General features: G+C 37.7%; 1 protein-coding gene across 2 annotated transcripts in view; it reads right to left on the bottom strand.

The window, feature by feature from the left end:
- ARID4B (AT-rich interaction domain 4B) overlaps positions 1-21617 on the bottom strand; it is an 89197-nt gene that overhangs the window by 1881 nt on the left and 65699 nt on the right. The window contains exons 17-23 of one of the 2 annotated variants that reach the window (XM_050314663.1): positions 17908-18159; positions 11327-11411; positions 10312-10504; positions 7608-8819; positions 5621-5731; positions 2699-2914; positions 855-1001 (exon numbers count right to left, since the gene is read on the bottom strand). In XM_050314663.1, coding sequence (XP_050170620.1) covers positions 855-1001; positions 2699-2914; positions 5621-5731; positions 7608-8819; positions 10312-10504; positions 11327-11411; positions 17908-18159 — 2216 coding nt within the window. The remainder of the gene's footprint in view (positions 1-854; positions 1002-2698; positions 2915-5620; positions 5732-7607; positions 8820-10311; positions 10505-11326; positions 11412-17907; positions 18160-21617) is intronic. The other variant, XM_050314664.1, reaches the window with a different exon arrangement.

Raw genomic sequence — 21617 nt, 5'->3', positions numbered from 1 at the left:
AATGCCTAGCAAATAAAAAGAAAAAAGGTCTCTATTCCCTAGTTTCCTAGTAGGAAATACCCCGAAAGAAGTATTCAGCTGTGTGCAAGGCAGTACAGTATTTTTAACCCTTGTAGCCCTGGTTCATCAACCACCCAGATCAAGGGCCCAGCCAAAGGATACCAGAGCTCATTCCTGACCCACTAGCACAGTCAAATGGTCCCTTTCTTTCCCGTGGGAATCAGCACTCAGTCTGCACATACACCATGCTCCGGCAACCAAGCAGCAACTGCAATCCCATGTGATGGCTGCAGCTATAAAAATCTTACTACATGTGTCATTTGTCACACTGAGAAAATGATCCTTTTAGCATTCCTAGAAACAGGCACACTAGAACATTCTCTCCAGCAATAGGTGCAGCAGCTTCAGAAAAACGAGCAATTTGATTGGTCTCCCTTAAACTCATGAAATAAACTCCTTATCCTAAGGGCAAAGCACTAACTAGGCCCACAAGCAATACTACAGTAAATTTATCTATAACTTGAAGAAAAGTAATTCATACCCTTAGATACTTAGTTCACTGGATAGAAAAGTTTACATTTCTGGTTGATTTTTTTTTCCTGTATAGTAGTTCCGCCAGAACAGCATTAATTAGATTGCATGCCTTGTTAATGCTCACTTATATAGTCACTGGGTATCTAATCCCTACCTTCTGAAGGTCATAAAATAACTGCACATAGCATTTCCCAAAAACCAAACCAACCCACACTCCTAATGGCACATGTTTCCCTATAAATTTCCAGTCTTGTTAGCACCTTAATAATATGACATGCAATTTAGCCCTCTAAAAGTAGAATTTAGTTCCCAGCACTTACTTTCCCGCTCTTTTTTCTTTAAGCGCTTTCTTCTTCGGTCAATGGAAGCCACCTCAGATTTCAAGGACAGGTAATGTTTCCTGATTTCTTGCAGTTTCTCTTGGAGAACTGTTATGCGCTCAGCGCTAGTCAAATTTTCCAAGTCAGCTACAAGGTAAACAGTCTTTGTTAATGACTGCTTATTTTTAAGCGTTTCCAAACACTTCTGAATGTCAGTGAAGTGGGAAGTACTCAAATCTTAGTGATGTGCTTTAAGGTAGCAGACAGGAAAGCTAAGAAACACAGCAACAGCGGCAGCTGCTGTTTGTTAGCACAAATTTGATCATATTTCCTATTTTTTACAAGACACAATCATACACTTTTTTGGTTTTTTTTAAGGAAGAAGAAAAAAATGCATTCCACTCCCCACAGGAAGGAAAACAAAATTAAGACAATTGGTGAAAACACAAGGTCCGAAACTAGCTTTGAGCCTGTTGTTTTCAGTCCTTGCTAGAGCTCAGTTTGGCCCAAGACACTAGGCCCGATTTGTCTTGGCTGTGACAGAACAAGCAGGTTGCAACAGGAATCTGAACAGCTGTGGGGTGGTTCTAATAGAATCTATGGAGTACGGGCTGTAAGGTATAACCATACAGGACCCTCCTTGCTGACACAGCCAGCACAGGAGCTGCCATGGAGCTCCCTGGCTGTTTTCAGCTGGGAGCTCTCCACAGCGTGGCACACAGCTGTGGGCGGCACTGGCAGGAGAAATTCTCAGTTCAGTCCAGGGCAGCCACACTGGAGAAACTCAATTCAAAGACATTTAAGAATTATTTAAACTACTGCATGGGGTGCAGAATGCACTCCATCAACCTGCAATGAAGGTAGCACACAAGGACCAAGAGCCACAACTATGTTAAGCTGTGGGAAAATGAAGAAAGCTCAGAGACATTGCAAGTGTCTTTGACTCTGCAACAGCAGGAAATGTGTCAAACAGCACTCCACAGACCACCTTCTGCCAAGCAACTTCAGCATATGAAATGTAGCCCAGGTAGAAAGAAAGGAAGGACCAAAAGCCCTTTAAACATGTTGTACCAGGAAAGCATTCAATGAGTCTCAACAGGCCAGTAAGTGACAATAAAGACCCTTTACATTACACACTCCTAAAGAGCACCAGAATGTAACTTGGCTGTAAAGAAGTACTAGGAGAAAAATACTTTTTAAAGTAGAAAAATGCTGAGATTCAGGATTGGAGAAGAAAAAAAAACAAAACAAAAACCACCACATCAGGGTCGGATTCAATTAATAAGGTGCACTAACATCAGAGCTTTAATAAGCCGTTGATCTGTTTTTCAGATAAGCAAATGCATGATCCTTTCCACACTGCTCACCTCTAGCTTCACCTAGCTCACCCCTAGCTGTACCTGTAGCTTGACTGAAACAAACACCATGAAAGCTCTTAATATTAGAAACAGTAAAAATGTCCTGGGTCACTGAGGCAAGACGGAAGGGGAAAAAGTTACAAATCAATCATCCAAGTGTCTGAACACTAGAGAATGAGGAGTAAAACAGCAAGGAAATATGAAAGGAAGAAGCACACAGAGTAGATAACACTCATCCCAGAATGGCAGGTATGCACAGGACAGCAAAACTCTAAGTTAGCTCAGGAGCCAAATTTAAAAACAGTCCTGGAAGACTGTGATTTAGGCAGTTCCCTGTGCTGCAGTTGCAAAAAAAGAAATGAGGATTTATCACAAAATAAGGGAAACTCAGGATGGAAAAAAAAAAGCCAAAATACAGAAAATTCAAAACCCCATTTTGAATATACCACAAGATGCCACTAGGTGTGTTTTCAAGAAAATACTTACACATTTGAAAACTCCATTTGTAAACTTTGGGCAAACGATTATTCTGTTCTTTGAGATCAGACTCCTTCTCTCCATTTTTCCCACATTTTCCTGGAGATTGTGTTCTTGTGAGTGATTTGGTTTGGTGAGATTTCATGCCAGTAGAAACAGATTTTGCTGACTGAGACTTAGACACACTTTCACCAGCAGATAGTTCATCACTGTCACTGCTGTTTGCTGAAGAAACAAGAAGACATTGTTACAAAACAAAGCCCAAACCAAAGCTAATCAGAAGCTATTCCTGCACTAATTCTCACTTAAGGGGAGTTTATTTGACATTTAACTCTAAAATGACAGAACTCATCCTGGTGTAGCAGCTTGGCACGCAGCTCTCTGCATCACTGGTGCCCAAGTACAGAACCACAAACCAGGTATATAATGGGGCCTCTGTTGCATGCTGTGAAAGGGAAACCTTGCGCTGGAAACACCACCCTGTTAAGCTGTTGTGCAGGTAGACTCAGAGCTGTTCTGTGGACCTATGGGAACCACGATCCTACAGAGCTAGAGGGTGGTTAGAAATACCAGACTCTGGCACCACAATCCACCCTAAAGACTGGCAAGGATCTCGCTGAAAGTGTGCGTGCAAAAGCATAAGGGGGTGGGATCAGGACACACTTCTTGTAAGGAGACTCTTGAATACAACCCAACTGCTCGAGGTCCCCAGAGGCAAAGTGCACTCTGAGTGGTTCATGACAGCATCACACTTGTTGCTCTAGAACCACAGCCATAAATAAATTGCCTACGTTAGAAAATAAGGCAAAGAGGCAGTTCAGTGTGTCAGCCTTGTACCAAAATGAACCGCATCGGTCTGCTTATGAGGCTGTATTTTTTCTAAGAGTTTGCAAGATTGACTGTTATGTCTTGTCTCCCATTTATATTTTTTATATCAATTTCTAACACAGTATTCAATATATATATTAATTTCTATCTCATTTTTGAACAAACAATGACAGACAAGCCTTTGACTGTATTTTTAGGACATGTGTGGCAGAAATGAGAGTAAACAACTGGTCTCTCCTTCACTGTGTGTCACCCTATTTTTTCTCTACTAAAATGACTAACAGTAATCTGAATATGTGTGACATAATCTACAAACTCCTCAGACATGATGATAATTTTAATTTTGGGAAAATATCTTTAGCTGACCCAAAACAGAAGAACTTTTTCAACCTCAAGTGCAGAAAACTTACTATAAAGCAACTTCAAAAATTGAACAGAGTTTTCTAATCAAACTGCCCCAAAGAACAGAAACAAAGTAATCTGTCTAAAGGACAAGATTCATGAGTAATGATTAAAAGGATGATGGTTTTTAGCATTACTAAAATAAAACAAGGCAAAAGCAGGGGCAGGAGACTGTAATTCAACACAAGTCTAGTGAAGCAGTGGAATAAAATGCCTAGGAAATCTTCAGAATCTCCATCATTAGAGTTGTTTTTAAAACCATATTGAACTCTGATTTATTAAGAAAAGCATATGCCTCAGTTGTACCTGCCCGGGTGTTGACAAAATGAGGCCTGAAAGTTTCTTTTGGTCCTGGCCTTCATGCTTTGGTGATCTACAGAGGAGAAACTGAATACCAAGACACCTGTAGTGTGAAGGAACTCAGCTGGCTGCAGAGTTGCTGGTGTTGGCTGCTTTAACACAAAGGCAAGAGCTGAAGCTGCCACAAAAGCAGGTTTAACAGGTATACCTGAATTTTGGCAAAAGCTTTTTTTTTTTGCTTACAACTAACTCCATATTTATCTATTTATTTTCTTTATCCCATTCTGCAGTGCCTGAAGTCTAACAAAAACATCCCATACACACCAAGGACTACGTGGTTCAAGAAACAATTCTAGATTTGAAGTGTTTGCATCCTGATGGAGACACAGGTTGAGAGAAAGGGGTAAATTCAACAAAACCAAGGGAATAATGCAAGGCTAAAAATGGTGTATTAGTTCTGCAAATTCAGTTTGTTTTGCTACTTTAATTCCTGGGGTGACAGAAGGAATAAGGATAATAGAAGAGACTAGAGAAACAGAATTAAAAAGAATAAGAAAACATGAAGAGGAGATCAATGAACATGAAAGAAAGGTGGGGTGAGAGCAAATAGCAGACCAGAAAGTACAAACTTTTCGTAAAAGCTGTAAGAAGAAAGAAAGCAGGGAAGAAAGGAAGGGAGGTGGGGGAGACAGGGGAAAAAAGGCATGATGTATGCTTTGTGTCCTTCCTTTAACTGCATTTTTACAGTTATCCTCCTGAGTCCACTCTCTAGCTATTTTATGGTATTCTTTATTAACAGTGAAATGAAGCAGTAATTAATTGATCTTCTTGTCTCCCAAACACATGTGCACATGACCGCTACTACACCTCTGCTTTTATTAAGCTTCCCAGTACTGTGGTTTCTATTCCAATTAGCTTCTCCAACTACAAAAAGCTGCAAAACCTACACTATTTACTGCACAGGAAGAAAACAAGAGTCTATATTCTTCTGGAATTATTCTCATATTTGCTAGAGGGTAGAGATATTAACCTCTAAAAACTTATCTTGCAGAAAATACAGAATATAATTTCCTTCAGGTCCTCTAAAACGAGCACTTATCGTGATACAGAGATACCTGTCCCAATTCTGCCATGTGTGAAATACTCTCTCTTCTTAGTCTTCCAGAATTACACAATACTAAGGACCTCTTAGAAACAGGCCCAGAAGTAATACAAGACATTTAAAAACACTTTGGCATGCAGGTAGAGCAGTTTCTTCATTTAAACAATATTAAGAATTCCCTGATGAGAACATTTTGTCCTAGTACAATTTTTATGTCCAGACTTTATCTCCTACAATCTTTCGAACAGATGACATGGTACTTTCACACATTTCATTTCACACTAAGCTGCAGTACTTACTAGTTTTACTTTTCTTTTTGTTGTTCACAGATGTTTTGTGGCTTCTTTTCTGCTTTTTTGAGGAGCTGCCTCCTCCTTGAACATCTTTAAGTCTTTTTTGGCCTGTACAGACTACAATTGGAAAAAGAAAAAAAAAGAAGAAATCAAAACTAAATAAATGCTTGCACTTCTGTGTGTTTCTCTCAGTCTCATTCTCCCCCCCCCCCCTAAAAAAAATACTTCTGAACTTAAGTCTGCAGACAACAATGCAACTGTTCCTGCCTATCATTAACACAGCTCAGTTTTGTACTTATATTGACAAGAGGAGATGAAAGACAATGGAAGGCAACTTTTTTTCATATAGAGTGCACTGGTAAGATGATTACAGATAACTGTCCACATATATCACCAGAATTTCTCTTGAACCATGTGAATTTATTATTTTTTTAATATTGTAAATTAAATAAGAATACATTTACTAAAAAAGTTATCAAGACCTACTGGAACTGAAAAATGTTTTTAAAAGTTTGCTGTACTTGGAAGTTGTGAGGAAAAAAGCGAAGCCATCACTTGTGATCAGTAGTTACGTTAACTGAAAATATTAAAATCTTAGATAACGTTAAAAAAAAGGCAACAAAAAAAGGAAGGCAAACAAAAGAAAAACAAGGGAAAAAGTCTACTGGTATTTGTGACTACAAGGAGGAAAAGTAGAAAAGGAAAATAAAAGAATTCTAGTACACATGCTAAAAGGGAGTGTTTTAGGAGTTGTTCAAATGTTGTTTCACAACCATGTGATTTACAGATTAAAAATGACCCCTGTAATAAAACAATTTAAATTAAAGAACCCAATTTTCTGAAGCAGGCAACATGCTGACAAAACCAGAGAGGAAGTTGAACTCTAATGCACGTAAAAGTAATCTTGTACAATAGTGTAAAACTTCTTTTAAGTGGCAATAAATTCGTTTCATATTAAAAAAGCAAACAAATTAACCTCTAAACCCACGCAGCTATAATTAACAAAGCAATACAAGTTTATTTATTGAGGGCTACAAATTCACCTCTTCCAAACTCTCCTTTGTTTAAGGAAACACATTTTGTTGCATATTTTCGGAAGAACATTTCCAAAAGAATGCTGAAGGTCACATCACTTAAGGGCATTTTGAGCAAAATTAGTTGTTAACTGAAATCTACTGAGATGAGGAAACCACTTTTATCTCAGGATTATAGCCAAAATGTATTTTTCTTCCTTTATGTTCATAATTTTTAGTCAATAGAACACAGTGAAAGTAGCTGTACTTTTGATGAAAAAGAACCAGTTACTTTCAGAAAAAAAGCTGTTGGACCTTGTCAACAGCTAAAAAGGAAGAAACAGTACAGTGACATCATGTGCACAAGTGTTGGTCATGTTTATTATCCCCTTTTCTCTAGTGGTTTCAAGATAGGAACTTCAACCTGCAAAATCACATTGGACAGTGAAACAGAGCTAAAAAGGTCAATGCTTGACATCAGCTTGACTTGAATCTTATGAAGTTAATGTTCTAAAAAACTACAAGTTTGAAATGGTTGCCTAAGCAGTCTAGCAGCAAGAGGGCTTTCTCCTGCCAAAAACACACCTCACAAAGAATCAAATTTTATGCAAGAAACAGCATCTACTGCTTCTAAGAAGGGTGTTTAAAATACTTCCATCTTGCTACAATAAATATGCCTTACACAAGCTATTATGGTTTGTTCTGGGCTTTTCTTGCTATGTCTAGTATAAACTTCATTCTTACATACTACTTTATCCCTCATTGACACTATCACCATTTTCTTTTTAATGGAAGGCAAATAAACCTCTTGACAGATCATATGTGGCTATTTCCACACATTTGAAATGGACAGCAGGCTACTACTTCCTCCAACAACTAACTTCCCTGCAGCATAACCACAACAGAATGAAAACACATCAGCAATGCTAAAAATGAGAGCTAGTTAAGTTGGGAACAGCTCTGTTTACCCTTTCCTTTACCTTTTTCAGCATGCTCTGGCTCTGGTTGATTACTACTACTGGAGCTGACGCTGGCATCAAAACCTGTTGGAGAAATATTTCCCTCAGACTGGAGGTCTTGCAGTTCCCCTGCCACACTGTCCACCTCTATTGTGCTATCTGTTTCACTTTTGATGCTTCGTATCTCTTCTTGATTTGGTGGCAGCGTCTCAGAGACAGTGACACTGGACTGATGTCTACTGGACTCCGTTACAGTTACAGAGGAAGGCGACTCAGGAGTTGTAGGAGGAGTATTCAGCACTGAATTGCTGCCACTGCTTGGAAATTCAACTTTCTTCTCACCCACTTCAGTCGGTTTCTCCTCAACAGGTTTCACATCCACACTAGCTGGCAAAGATTTTTCAAGTTCACAGCTAGGCAAAGAAATACCTTCTTCTGCAAGAGTCTGAAGCTGCTCCTCTGCTGCAGCATCCTCGGGAGCAGCATGTGGAGGGGAGGCGGCAGCCTCAGTGTCAGAGTCTGAGAACAGTTCCTTCAGCGTTTTCTTCGGCCATTGCCCTTGAATACTTGACCAGACATCTTTTCGATCCTTTGCTCTGGTGTTCTGAAGCCTTTCATCAGAGTTATTTAGAAGCTTTATTCTTTTCTCTCCCACTTCAGAAAATCCAGAATAGAAAGTACTTGTCCGTAAAGACTTCCTTTTCTCCTCTAGTCCATTGTACTTTTTCGTTGGAGTGATTTTCAGTTTAGATTTGTCTTCCTCATCTTCATCCGAGGAGCTGTTACTGCTGTTTTCTAAACTAAGAGAGTCTTTGTTTTTGGACTTCTCGTCCTTTCTATTAGGTGACACTGTCTTCAAAGATTCCTCAGCAACACAATGTCTTCGTTTACCACGTTTCACTTGTGGTTTTGCTGTTTTATCCACTATCTCCTTTTTTACATCCTTTCTTTTCTTAGTGCCTTCATCTTCTCCATCGGAGTCACTGTCTTCAGATAACTCTTCCATCTCTTTTCGCAGTCTTTCAGGAGACTTGGATGCTGACTTGGGCACTCCTGCATCTGTAAGAGCTTTAGTTTCTTCTGGGAGGGATGAACCGCTTTGTTCTTCTTTTAGACGGAGTTCATTTTTATCTTGGGTTACAGCTTCAGGCTGAGATTCCTCTTTGCCATCAGCATGTACATTCAGGGCACTTTGGTCATCTTCTTGCTCACTATCATCAGAACTTTCAGAAGCTAATGAAAAGTAAATCCAAAATAAAAACAAAACAAAACAAACAAACAAAAAAAAAGAAAAACAAAACAAGAAAAGTTTGTCTTGATTCTGGTTACAACTAATTATTACCAAAAAAAATCAACTCAAGAAACCTCTACAGATATGAAGACATGCTACAGTAATCTTTAGCAGTATATCTCTTAAACAGTACCTCCTGAAGAGTTCAAAAACTTAAGGTGTAATGGCTAGATTAGAAACTAGAGAGATTCTGTATTATACAGTACGTCTCCAGGAATTTCTGAAGAGGTGGAGAAAGCATAGAGTGCATCAATCCATAAAATACAAGCTTCTGTGTAATTACCCAAACAAGGAACTGAAAGATACATTTACATATTTATTATAGGTTACAAATAGTACCATTATCCGCCTTTTTTCCAAAGCCTAGAACAGAGATATAATTTTCCCTGGAAAATCCGCAGTCTAAAGGACAGAATAACAACACACACACTGGAAACTCTCTAACAAACCAACCTGATGACCAGCCTGGAAAAGGGAAGTGAAAGCAATAATGGACGGCACTTAGAGAAACAAATGGACAACAAGAATGTAGGACAACAGCAAGAACATTCAGGGGCAGCAGTGAAGCAACTGAGAAATGAAGAACAACGATACAATGGAGAAGGAATTATCAGCAATCCAATTCAATGGGAAAAGATATGGATACAAGGAGAAATACGGGAATTGGCTCAAATATCTATATACATATAACTCCTTGATTTGTAAAGTTAATTACAGATTAATTATAGCACTAATAATAGTGTCACCACTAATTGCTTTTTTGTTTCTAATTTCCTAAGGAAATGAAGCTTCATAGATTATGTTGACTGTTATTCCACCTACAGTTTTGGAACCCAGTGGCCAGTGTCATCCAAGTTCAAGTAAGTCTGAAAGATTATTAAATTCACATAACTCCCACAAAAATTTGTGGTTACCCAAACTACCTATACCATATGATTTCTTTCTCTGGAGGCTAAAGGATAAAGAGAAGCAACTCTAAACTAAGGATAAAGAGAAGCAACCAGTAATTATAATGCTGCTGTAAATGTGTGGGAAGGTGCAAACAATGTTTGCAATGACAGACATGCTGATATGAAACCTAGCTTTATTAGTTCTATTTTTCAAGGAAAAAAAAAATTAAAAATAATGGATCCTAAAAGTTAGATAAATCAAAAATTGAAAATTTTCACATTAGATAGGAAGCAAAAATTCTTTGCTCTTTATCAAACAAAAAGAGGATGGCAACACATAGAAAGTAACTGACTGTTAACGCACTGAATCCACACTACCTGTTTTCAGAAACTGCCAACATTGCTTTTGTTCAAGGGTTATTTCTGAAGATGTTATAATTAGCCAGGCAGACACAAAGCATTTGGTTGCATCAGTTGTTCTACACTGTCATTTACTCCTGTTTAGAGGCCATTTACAGAACTAGAAAACTTTAAAGTACAATACCTTGTAGCCCATTAATGACAGAAGTAATTTCTATTGATTTAACTGGAGCTTGTTCAGTATTTTTGGCTTCAGTGCTGTCAAGTTTGGACCCAGTCTCTGGTGATGCGCTGGTGTGAAAGGGGGGTTTTGACAAACGTCGCAATTTACAGGGTTTAGGAGAATACTTCTCTTCCTTCTCTCTGTCAGTTTTATTCTAGGTGACAGAAAAGATTTAAAAAAAACCAACAAACATTTCATTTGAGCACACAGCTTAACAAAGATTACAATTCCACAATATTTACAGTTATCGTTAACACTCAACCTGTGAAGGAAAGCTCTCCTCTTTGTTTGAAAGATTACAAATACCTTTCTGTGTTCCATGCCAAGACCTTTCTACTGAAGACAGGGACTTTGCCAACACTAAAACAAACTGGAAAGCAAACACAGCCAGTGCTCTAGGAGCAACGGCACCGCAGGATGCCAGGCTCAGCAGGGGCAGGGCAGCTGTCAGGTTCTGAAGGTGCTGGGCAGGGGGTAGGAAGAGTGCCAGTATCTGTGGCAGAAGGAGAAGCTTCCTTGCAGCTCATAGTCCAAGGAATATATCATCATCTAAGCCTAAATATAAGTTGTAAAAGAATGAATTTTGGAAAAAATACTCGGCAATAAAATGATAAAGTCCCATGCACGTAGACTAGTCATAGGTTTGCTCTCCAGAAACAGGGAGCTCACAAATTTCACCCCGAGCTGGCTCCCAACATTGATCATAATTTGGATCCTTCTCATTTGTTTTCTGTAAATGTGTATAGTACATTTAATTAAAAAATACAGGAAAGAAGGAAAGAGAGGCTTCCCCATCCCAAAGAGAAAACCCAAAACCTCCATGAAAACAGTATCCGTTTTTCAAAGGCTACGAAGTTGCTTTCCCTGTCAAGCATTTGTAGGCCAATCAAAAGGTCAGGAAGGGAGGTGAGGATTACTGAAGTAGGTATCAAACCAAAGTTGGGGGGGAACAAGGGAGAAAAGGGAGAAAAACTACCTTTATTTTCTTTCGATGCTTAATTTTTGGTACATTTTTATCAGCTGGCCTCACTATCTTGTCTGCCTTTATCCATTCATCATACCTAAACACAAAAAGAAATTGCACACATTTATGGTTTCAAGCCGGTAATCACGACATCGTAAGAGAAATTTAATTGACGAAAAAGAGAATTAGTAGGAATCTAAAAAACAGAATTGGAATTTGAGTCAAGTAATTTGAGTACTTTTCATATCTGTGAAGTTTCAGCTAAGGTTCAGAGGATTGAAGTTTTTTTACAATGAAGGGGTAATATACACTGAATACACTGAAGGGGTAAAAATAACAAAATCTGCTATTTTTCCAGTCTGCACTGAACAACAGGAAATCCATGCACACAGGTGAAACAAACTACCTGAAAGAGAAATCCTTATAGGCCTCCAAGAGATATCCTTCATATATATATATATATATATGTATACACACACACTGCAAAACCTTAATAAGAAATTCTTACAACTGCATAAAATGTGACCAGTTAATAAAATAAACTCTTTTGATCCCAAGTGTCTGTAAGGTGATATTTGGACTGATTACCCTTTGGAGACACTAACTTTTGAGTCACTGACTCCACAGTAATACTTTTCAATTCCTTTTCAGTTAAATATTTCCATTTTGTATCAGAATGATACAAGACAAAAACATACTAAATAGTGCCAAGATATTAACAACAGGCACCTTATTATCTAAGACTGGCCCTGTTAAATACAAATCCAGGACTAAAGAAGTACATTGTTAGTAAGAATATATTGTAACTATGGTACTGTACTTGCCAGATTCATTAAGTATTTCTGAAAAAAATTCCAGAATCAATTAAATCAATTTTTTTCTTCCAATTAAAATAAGCTGTTTTATTACAACTGTGAATTCAAGAACCATCTGCATCAGAAAGAGGTCAGTTAAAAATCAGTATGTATTAACATACAAACAAATTCTGACCCCTCTAGGTAAACATGGAAATAGAGGGGGGGAAAAAACAACTTCAAAAAATCCACCACCACTAAAAACCTAAAAACCCAAACCACATACCCTCAGAAAACTAATTCAAAATGGAATCAAGCACAATGCACTCATGACCATGCTGACTTTCCACCATTTTTATATATACACGACTATTGACACATTCCCAATTCAACTTCTTTGTAACACTGCCAATTATATCCAAAACATATAGAGAAAAACATGCATGTTTCCAACCTGCTTTCACGTATATGCTAAGATTTACGCAAAGTATTTCAGAAGTTCAATAACGTATTTTAACTTAAATTTCACACAATAATACAGTGAAAAATGAAGTAGCAGTCATCTCTGAGCTTTCCAAAACTATTTGTTCAGCTTTTTTTTCCCTTCTATGTGACATAAAAAAGACAAAATCTTGCAGCAGACCATGCAGACTATGACATACCAAGATTGCCTATACTGCTGCAGATACCACTGTCATTCTACTATTGTACTGTCATTAAAAGGTGAAAGGTCAGTAAATAGTTTCTCTCCAAAACTGAAATATAACTGCAGTTTCCCAATATGGAAAAATCCCATATACTATGAGACTGTGGGAAACCCTATGTGAAGCAATCTTTCTTCAAGTCAAATGTGCTTTCTAGAAGGAATACTGTTAAGTGACTGCCAAATGGACTTTGTGACCCACAGACAGGTAAGAGTATTTTATTGGGTCTAAATGCTCACAGGAAAACAGCACTAGGACTTGACAAACATGGTGAAAAGTGATGATTCTGACAGTGTCTTTTCTGCCTCAACCATGTTGGAACACAAAATTTGTATTCACTCATTCTACGCATTTCCAGTAAGAAACCCATCTTCCCCCTATGCAAAGTCTGTGCACAGCCCACACTGTCTGTGATTCACAGTAACTGCAGTGCCTTTTGAGGCGACAGCTGATAGACACGGGGGCACCCAAAAGCAAAGGAGACGTGCAGAATCTGAACAGAATATCTGTATGTACCACAGAGTCTTAAATGTATGAGAAGCAGTGGTCACGCAAACCCTCATCTCAAGGAGCACAAACTGAGACACTGTGTGTGACAGTCACAGTTCCTGGCCAGAGCATATCCTGCTTTACTCCTGACTGCACAAGAAACAGCAGACAGACCCTGCGAAGAGGCCCAGTGTCATAGAAATCTCACATCTTCTCCAGGGAATGAGCTGCCCACACTTCACACCTTTGCATCACACAGCTCCTTTCACTATTCACACATCAGATGCATATGGTTTGCCTAAACCTGGGACAACGAGACCCCAGGCTGAAACAGATCCTGCAAAAAGGATACGTCCCAAGCCACAGCCGACAACCTGACCCTAAATTACATTTTCCTCTACTGCATGACACAGAAGCACCCTGAAAGCTGCATTTAAATGGGGTGTGTGACTCAGACTAGATTTTTTCTTTCTGGAATTGCCCCTGCTAAAATATGAAAACTTAGTTCATCAATAATCTTGCTTTAGACAGTCTGTTCATGAAACAAAATAACCCCCCCAAAATATTATGAAAAAAGCTCTTCAGCTCTCATTACAAGAAGTGTGTGCTTTCAGAAGACCTGGGTTGTTTTACTACAATGCTGTCTTCCACACTTACTTGCTTCACCACCCTAAAGTGAGTAGGCGGGTGCAGAGATTAGCAGAAAAGATGGGAAGCTGCTCTTAAAGAGTTTGCACAGATTTTTTTGAGAATCGAGAGGAAGGATTTAATACGAAATTATTATTTACCTAATTTTTTAAAATCAGGTTTCATATGAAAACCTGAAATGTCTTGATAAGGAACGTCCCCTTTGCCTTACCAAAATGAAGACGAAGAGACACTAAGGAGAGAAGCTTTTCTGCCCTACTGGTTAAAACGAATGGCTGCCAGAAAGTGGAGTTTGAACAGGAAGGAACAAAAAAAGCTAAAATGAAATGAATAGCTATACAGCAGAAAAAATAACTGGCCCTTTCCATCAGAGTATGTACTAATTCTATAAAATCCATATGTACTACTTGCAAGCTAAAATACATCACAACATTCTCTCAGAGATTGCACAGTCAATCCTCCACAGAAGTACTAGAGGGGAAACAAGGAAAAAAAGCATACTTTTCCAGACTAGATGTACACTAGCAAAGGTATCACTTTCTCAGGAAGTCAAGTGACCTCAAGGAACTAGCAAGCCTTGGCAAATTCACTGAAAGGTTCCAGTAAACTCTCTGTAGCTGCTAACAAGGAAGAACCAAGTATTTAATTTGGCTGTGATTGAAGAAAGGAGAAGAGTTAGTCTGATACCCAAATACTGGAACATTAGTTAAGGATTCTGGTTTGCTTAATTTCACTAATTTTTTAAAAATAATTCTCCCCCTGCCTCCTCCATGACATACATTATTCTCCAGAACCAAAAATTTCACTACACATTTAATTTTAGTGGTTGGCAGTTAAGTATAACATTTATATATGAAGTAACGGTTCAGCAAACTGAGACAGAAATTAGCACTTTCATATGCAGATTTCTGAAGGAAGGAAAAAAAGGAATGTTGAAAATAGTAAGACTTAGCTTTAAACACTTGAAACATTCCAGAATAACAAGCCTTGTGATGTTGCACCATAATGACATACAGGTTTTAAACAATCTAAATGCTTTTTAAATATGCACACTCTAACGACTGGGAACACGCTGCAGAAGAAATTCACCTCAAGCACTTATAAAATAAACTTTTCTTTACACTGGCAGCTGAAGATTAAAATTATGAGAAAAGGAACTCGCACCATAGGCCCCAAAGAAGATTTAGTTCCACACAGAGCATATGTAATTCAAAACATTACTGGCCTGTTAGAAGAGATACAGTTTCTCTGTATTTCTCCGCTTTTTTTGGTTAACACATGGTAACATAAGCAGGTCCCTCAGGGTAGAGATTTTTACCATTCTCTTTCATTACAAGTCAGGCTCCACTGAACACTACCAATTCTTTACATTTAGCAGAGACATGTATCACCTGAATCTCAGAAGCTAACAAGATCCTTTAATGTAAAACTGTACAGCTTCTGTACTTCCTACTGACTCTTAAAAAAAAAAAAGTTCCACAGTTGTTTTTGTCTCTGGTTCCAGAGCATTAAAAAAACCCCAAAACTAACAAAGATGAATATCAAGTTTACCAAATTCCATTCCAAGTACCCCAAGGCATGCCAACATGCTCCCCCGCCCCCTCACGCACAATTATTCTGAATTTCAGACTGATATCAAAATTAACTTGTGATAAGAAACATTAGTAGTTATTTAGATTTCTGCTCAAACTTGTAGGGTTTAAAGAAAGGTCATTAAACGTCATACTGACCAAAAGGGGCAACAGGAAAGTCAACTTCTAGAGGTAGGAGAATGACAGAATTAAAAAAGCCCTGGATGATTAGAAAATCCTAGTTCAGTACATCCCTGTACTTGTACCTACAGTACTTGTCCTTGCTAAGTGAGCTACAATGATTAAGGAGAGGAAGGAATTGCTTCCTAACCAAGCAAGGCAGTTATTTTTCCAGGTTGTGATTGACTAAAAGCTAAATCAAATTATTACATTGTGTGAGACTACTCTTCACAATATTAAAATACTGAAGTATTTAGATGCTGTCTTAAGCTCAGGCTTACCCACTCTTTCCATCAAATCCAAAAAGTAATTTTACTTGAATTAAAAAAAATTAGCCACATTTAGCAGAGTCCACACACAGTCCAGAGTTAAATCTCAATCACTTTTTTTTTTCAGTGAAGAGTCTTGCTCCCCCAAAGTCCTTCAGAGGTCTCTTTTAAAACACCACATAAAAATATAAATGCAAGTCCTGCTGTCAGAAAGATCAAACAACATTCCTTAATTCTTAAATGAGTGCAAGTTTACTAAAAATGCTTTTCTTATCAAACATATCCTCGTCACAGAAATAATGTCTCTGATACCAATATGCATGTTTGTTTAAAATGCAGAATTAAAAAAATCAGAATCTTGATATCTCCTTTGAGAACCCGAGTGCTGGAATCTCCAAGGTGAAGAAGGCTCATTTTTGACTTCCCATTTCTTCAGATTTGAAGTGGCATTGCTCAAATAAAAATCTGATCATTTCACCTCATAGCAAAATAGCTCAAAAAGAAAAAAAAAAAACAACTTCTATGTTTACATGTGAATTCCAGAACAAGAGTTTAAAAGCAAGAAGTCTCTTGGAATGGTACACATAGTAATCCTCAGCAGGTAGAACGAAACTTTCAGCAACTTGCACTCCCAAGGGAGTCCTCCCCAATAAGGGCTGAAACACAAGTCAGACCCCACACTGAGCAGGCAGCATCTCCCCTCATGTCTTGACTCCACGGCCCATTATGCTTACAAATGTTGCCTGAAGACAGTTTATGTCAAAGATCCTATTCCTGTAGATCAATGTAGATGTAGACCAAAATTCTACAAATGATCACTATCAAAACTGGCGACAGTGAGACTTTCCTCCTCAGTAGTCGCTTAGGTGCTCCTGGAAGTCACCAGGCTTAGATGCAAAGAGGTGAATTCAAGGGAAGCATCACACTTCTCTAACTGTTACCTTTGATAGCAGCTCTTGCTAGAACTGAATAAATGACATTTGTCCTGCCCTCTTGGTCAGGGGTAGGATGTCCAGATGACAGATGAAGGTCACAAGAATCTCAGCTTTTTCAGAAAAGGAAAAATAAGTAAAGAAAAAGTCCAGCTGATTTGTCTCAGATTTGTGGGGTTTGGGTTTTTTAACAGATCTACAAAGACAGTAATAAAGTTAAAAACAGCTAAAGACAATGAGCAGATACATTGAAAATGATGAAAGAAGCAGATATGCTTGTAAGCTGCTCAAAACTGTAGGTTTTCTCTACTGTTTTCAAAGTTGCTTTAAGTTTTAAATGGCAAAAAAGAAGTCTGAAATGGGAAAAATATAAGGATACCTCAGTTTATTTCTATTAATGATAGACTAAAGACGATAAAAAAGCATATACTCCTGCTTGTATTAAAAAAAGCATAAGATGCCACTAGGCTAAGAAGAGACTTGTTTGGAAGGTAAGGCAGTCTCAGAGGGAAGAAGGGTGGGGAGGGTGGAAACTGGATCTAATGAAATGCAATTATTTGCTGCACACTAATTTGCCACTAAGAATCTTGTCATTCTCCTGTTAAATACCATACTGATAGTGTACTCTCTGCTTCACTGACAAGAGTATACAGCCTCAGCTAAGCACACTATTCAAATATTTTATGAGATAAAATTGGCTTAAGAAAGCCAGAGGAGGATTCTGTGAAAGAGTGAACTGTCACTTGTATGGAGAGAGCTAAAAGAAAGATGGGGAACAAATGAAGCCTTCTTTGAACAAGTAATTTTAAGATGATTTTCTAAGTAACTGAAATGCTGCATTTATATAGTGCTAAAAATCTAATAGTTTCATACAGTACAATGACCTTCATAGAACACCAATACTAAAAGTTTAGGACTCCAGATGTCTATTAATTTAGGTTTTAAAATTCATAAGTGTATTTGAGAAGTAATTCAAGAAGTAATCACTAACTAAAACTCAAGTTACCTCACGTTCCATCCACAGTAGTGCACCAAGTAAAGGACTTCTCCACCTTCGATGTCAGAATCTTTAATACTAGCTTCATACATTTTTTGATTTTTCCCTCTTCCATACCGCACTTGGACTTTCATGCCTGGTGGATAGCATTCAAACTCTTCTTCCTCATTGTTATTGTTGTCTTCTTCCTCCTCCTCCTCCTCCTCTTCCTCCTCCTCTGCTTCTTCTTCATCTTCATCTTCTTCCTTATTCGTGTCATCTCTTGAAAGGTTTAAAAAATTGTAGAGTTAATATGAGATACTTCATAAGCTTTTCAGTTCCAAACCACATATATTGATAAATATTGTGGATGCATTAGAGAGTGGGAAACAGGAGGCTCCAAATATGTGAAACTGTACTACAGCTGAGTAATATCAGCAAAATAGGATATAGCAACACATACAAAATCCAGTGATTGTAAGGTGCAAAAATGACTCAAAGAAAAAAAAATCCATCAAAATCTGTATGAGTAGAAGTTGTTCAAACTCATCTTTATATGATTCTTTCATGCAGTCTCTTTGTTTAAATGTAATTTTTTCAGTTAAAACTTATCTATTTCAACATAAAGTTTCCTAAATTCCATTTTTCAACCTACGAGTTTCACTAATGCTTCTTGAAACTTGCTTCTCAAAAAAATCCTTGCTTTGTTACAATAAATAAATTCAATCTCAATATCTTGAAATGACTGCGACCAAAATCAGATTTTAGGTAAAAAAACCCCCAACATCTTATGTGAGTTTATTAGCAAATTAAGAAAGCTGTGCTGATTTGTGATCTTGTCACTCCTTGCCAATCATGCTGAAGGGTCTTCTAAATATGTCAAACTTGCACTTAATTATTATATAAATACACAAGCAGGTGTTCACTGTTTTCAGAACTAAGCTAATTTTGAATCCATTTTTAGATATTTGGACTAATTTTCAGAAGCAGTAAGAACCCACAGATCTTGCTAGTCTTAGTCTGTGGTAGCTATGGGCTGTCTAGTGATCTGAAAATTATCTCCAATCAGCTCAAAGTGGCAGACTGCATTATAAAAGTTAATGGGGAAAATATCTTTTAATCTCAAACAACTATATAAATTACTATTATTGGCCCTCATATCATTCTAATCCCACACTGTGCGACACAGAACAGATTTAACTGCTGACTAAATCCACAATAACTGTGGCCAGCTAATAATTCAAAAACCTGAGACGTGCAACAGGTATGTTTGGATGTATTACAATCTGGGTAAGAAAAGGTAAGTTGATCCAAGTCTGATTCACACCAATACTTAAGTTAACCTCGCAAACACAGAAGTCTGTATTAATAATCTAAACCTTTCTGTAACATCTTCAGTAGAAAATACTCAGATAAACCAAGCTATTTTTGATCTGCAAAAGGATGAATAGCATTTTAGTTATTCAAATGCTTCTTTGTGGAAGTAAAACTGCAGTAATTAGCTGGCAAAAGAGAAGTCAGAACAATATGCTAAATTCAACTGTAGTGTAACCACACTGATTTAATAACATTCCTTCAGAATGTTGTCACATATATATATATAATATGCACAGACACAGATAAATATATAATTATATATGTACATGTGCATACACAATGAGAAATTCTAAAAAATCCCTTTGTTGGTGTATTAACTATACCAAGTCACGGAAGAGATATCTGTCAAGGTATACATGGCATAGACTAAACGGTTTAATTCTGGAAGGTCAAGACTTTTAATTTATTACATATGTCCAGTGCACTACTTTGCTAATGAAGTTAGAATCACCTGAGTTAAAAATGCAACATAAATAAATAAGTTTTGAAAGCTCACTTGACCTCCACTACACATCATATGGCAAAATTTACTTCCCAAAGAAATCATGAATAAAAGTGCCCAAAGACTCAGATGAAAAATTCCTGAATAGAATTCCACAGCTAACAACAGAAAGCACCAACCAGTAACTTACTCTTAAATTATACTCTCTGCTGCACTAGATCAAAACTCCTGACTAATTTCAGCTTAACAGGTATTATCATACAAAAGCTAAAAACCTTAGTATCAGGAGCAAAGTCACCACTTCTCCGAGAACAAGGCGTGCTTGTGATTTCCCGTTATTACGCAGACTTTTCCAAACTGCAATGAATCAAATTTGCCAATTCTTTTTTCTCCAAGAACTAGGGGCACAATCCTTGAATGATGTCTGCAAAGAAAAGCATGCCTACGAAGGAGAGTCAGGATTTTCCAAACACTGGCAATTATGGTGCTAGTGGCTCTTCGGAAGCTGGACAAATTTGGAGTCTCTCTCATCTTAATGACCCTGTAGATTTCTTGGTGTCCCAAAAGATAATCCTACAAAGACTCCATGACAATACCAGAAACTGGTACCATCTGGAAGAGATGGAAGCCACACTGTGATGTTGAATAACTTGGATGGTCAAATAGATGTGAACAGCAGGCTGTACATAGGTGGAGGGCATATCAGGAAGCAAAAGCAAAATGAAAGCAGAGATGGCTGCAATTAAAAAGTGTTCTGAGGAATGACTTGGTTAGCAATCATAACCTGGAGATTTTAGGAAACCAAACAAAAGCAAAGAACATTCATGATTTTGGAGCAGAAAAAACCAATGCACTCATATAGCTCCTGAAACAAAAAATGGCAATCGACCCAAAAAACAACAACAAAGAAACTCCCCAACACAAAACCTGAGAACATGTACCAGTGGTTGCAGGGAAGAAAAGATACTGTCTTAGAAGGCCATAAATAACTCAAACCTGGCAGTGCAGATGAAGGAGAAGCCATGACTGCCTTGAAACAGAGGTTTGTAAGAGAAAATTATGATTGTAGCCATCCAGCATGTGCAGTAAAGAACCTCATTAGTCCATGAGAACATTGGATTTCCTGTAATGCTCTTTAGTCAAAATCCCAGGCAGGGCATGGGGAAAAACAGACCACCCCACAACAAACAAAAGACCAAACAACAATAATAATAATTAAAACAAAACAAACAAACAAACAAAAACCCAAACCAAACCAAAACAAAAAAAGCAAAAGCAAAAAACCACCAAAAACCAACAAGCCTCTTGGCAGCAAACAATAATTGTCAACTTACAACCAGCACCAAGCAATATTTACCACAAAGTTGCAACAATTTTAATAATCTAAGCAGCAGCTGATGAAACAAGGAAGCAGCACACGTGCATACACACTCTGCAGGAGACACAGTAATACAAGTGTAACTGTGTTCCAGAATCCAAAGTATCATCAGAAAGCTTATCAGGACCCAAAAGCATTTCAAATTACAACTACAGACTAAAAATAACTCCACTCCATCTCACAGAGACTGGGAACATAAACTTTCAGAAGCAGGAAATTAATGAATTGAAATGCAAAATTATTTGTTAATGAAGTAAAATTATTAAAATGTTTAGATCATACAAATAATGCTTATCATTAGTTCCAAAGGACATTGTGAAATCCCTAAAATGCTAAAACCACACAGATGGCAGGTAATTCTCACTCAATATAAAGATTTAGCACCAACAATCCCAAAATTAAGTGTATCAACAAACAGGTGTTGTTAATAGATGAAATGGTGCATACTATTACACCACTAAAGGAACTGCAGGATCATGCAAACTTCTTTCAATCCACTTGCTCTGGCACTAAACACAGAGCTGTCACAAAGCCCAGGTGAAA

The sequence above is a fragment of the Myiozetetes cayanensis genome, unplaced genomic scaffold (assembly GCF_022539395.1).
Source record: "Myiozetetes cayanensis isolate MyiCay16 unplaced genomic scaffold, myiCay2020 scf2-11, whole genome shotgun sequence".
NCBI classification, from domain to species: Eukaryota; Metazoa; Chordata; class Aves; order Passeriformes; family Tyrannidae; genus Myiozetetes; species Myiozetetes cayanensis.
Note: the sequence above shows the minus strand (reverse complement) of the source record. Positions and strands in the feature narration are given on the sequence as shown.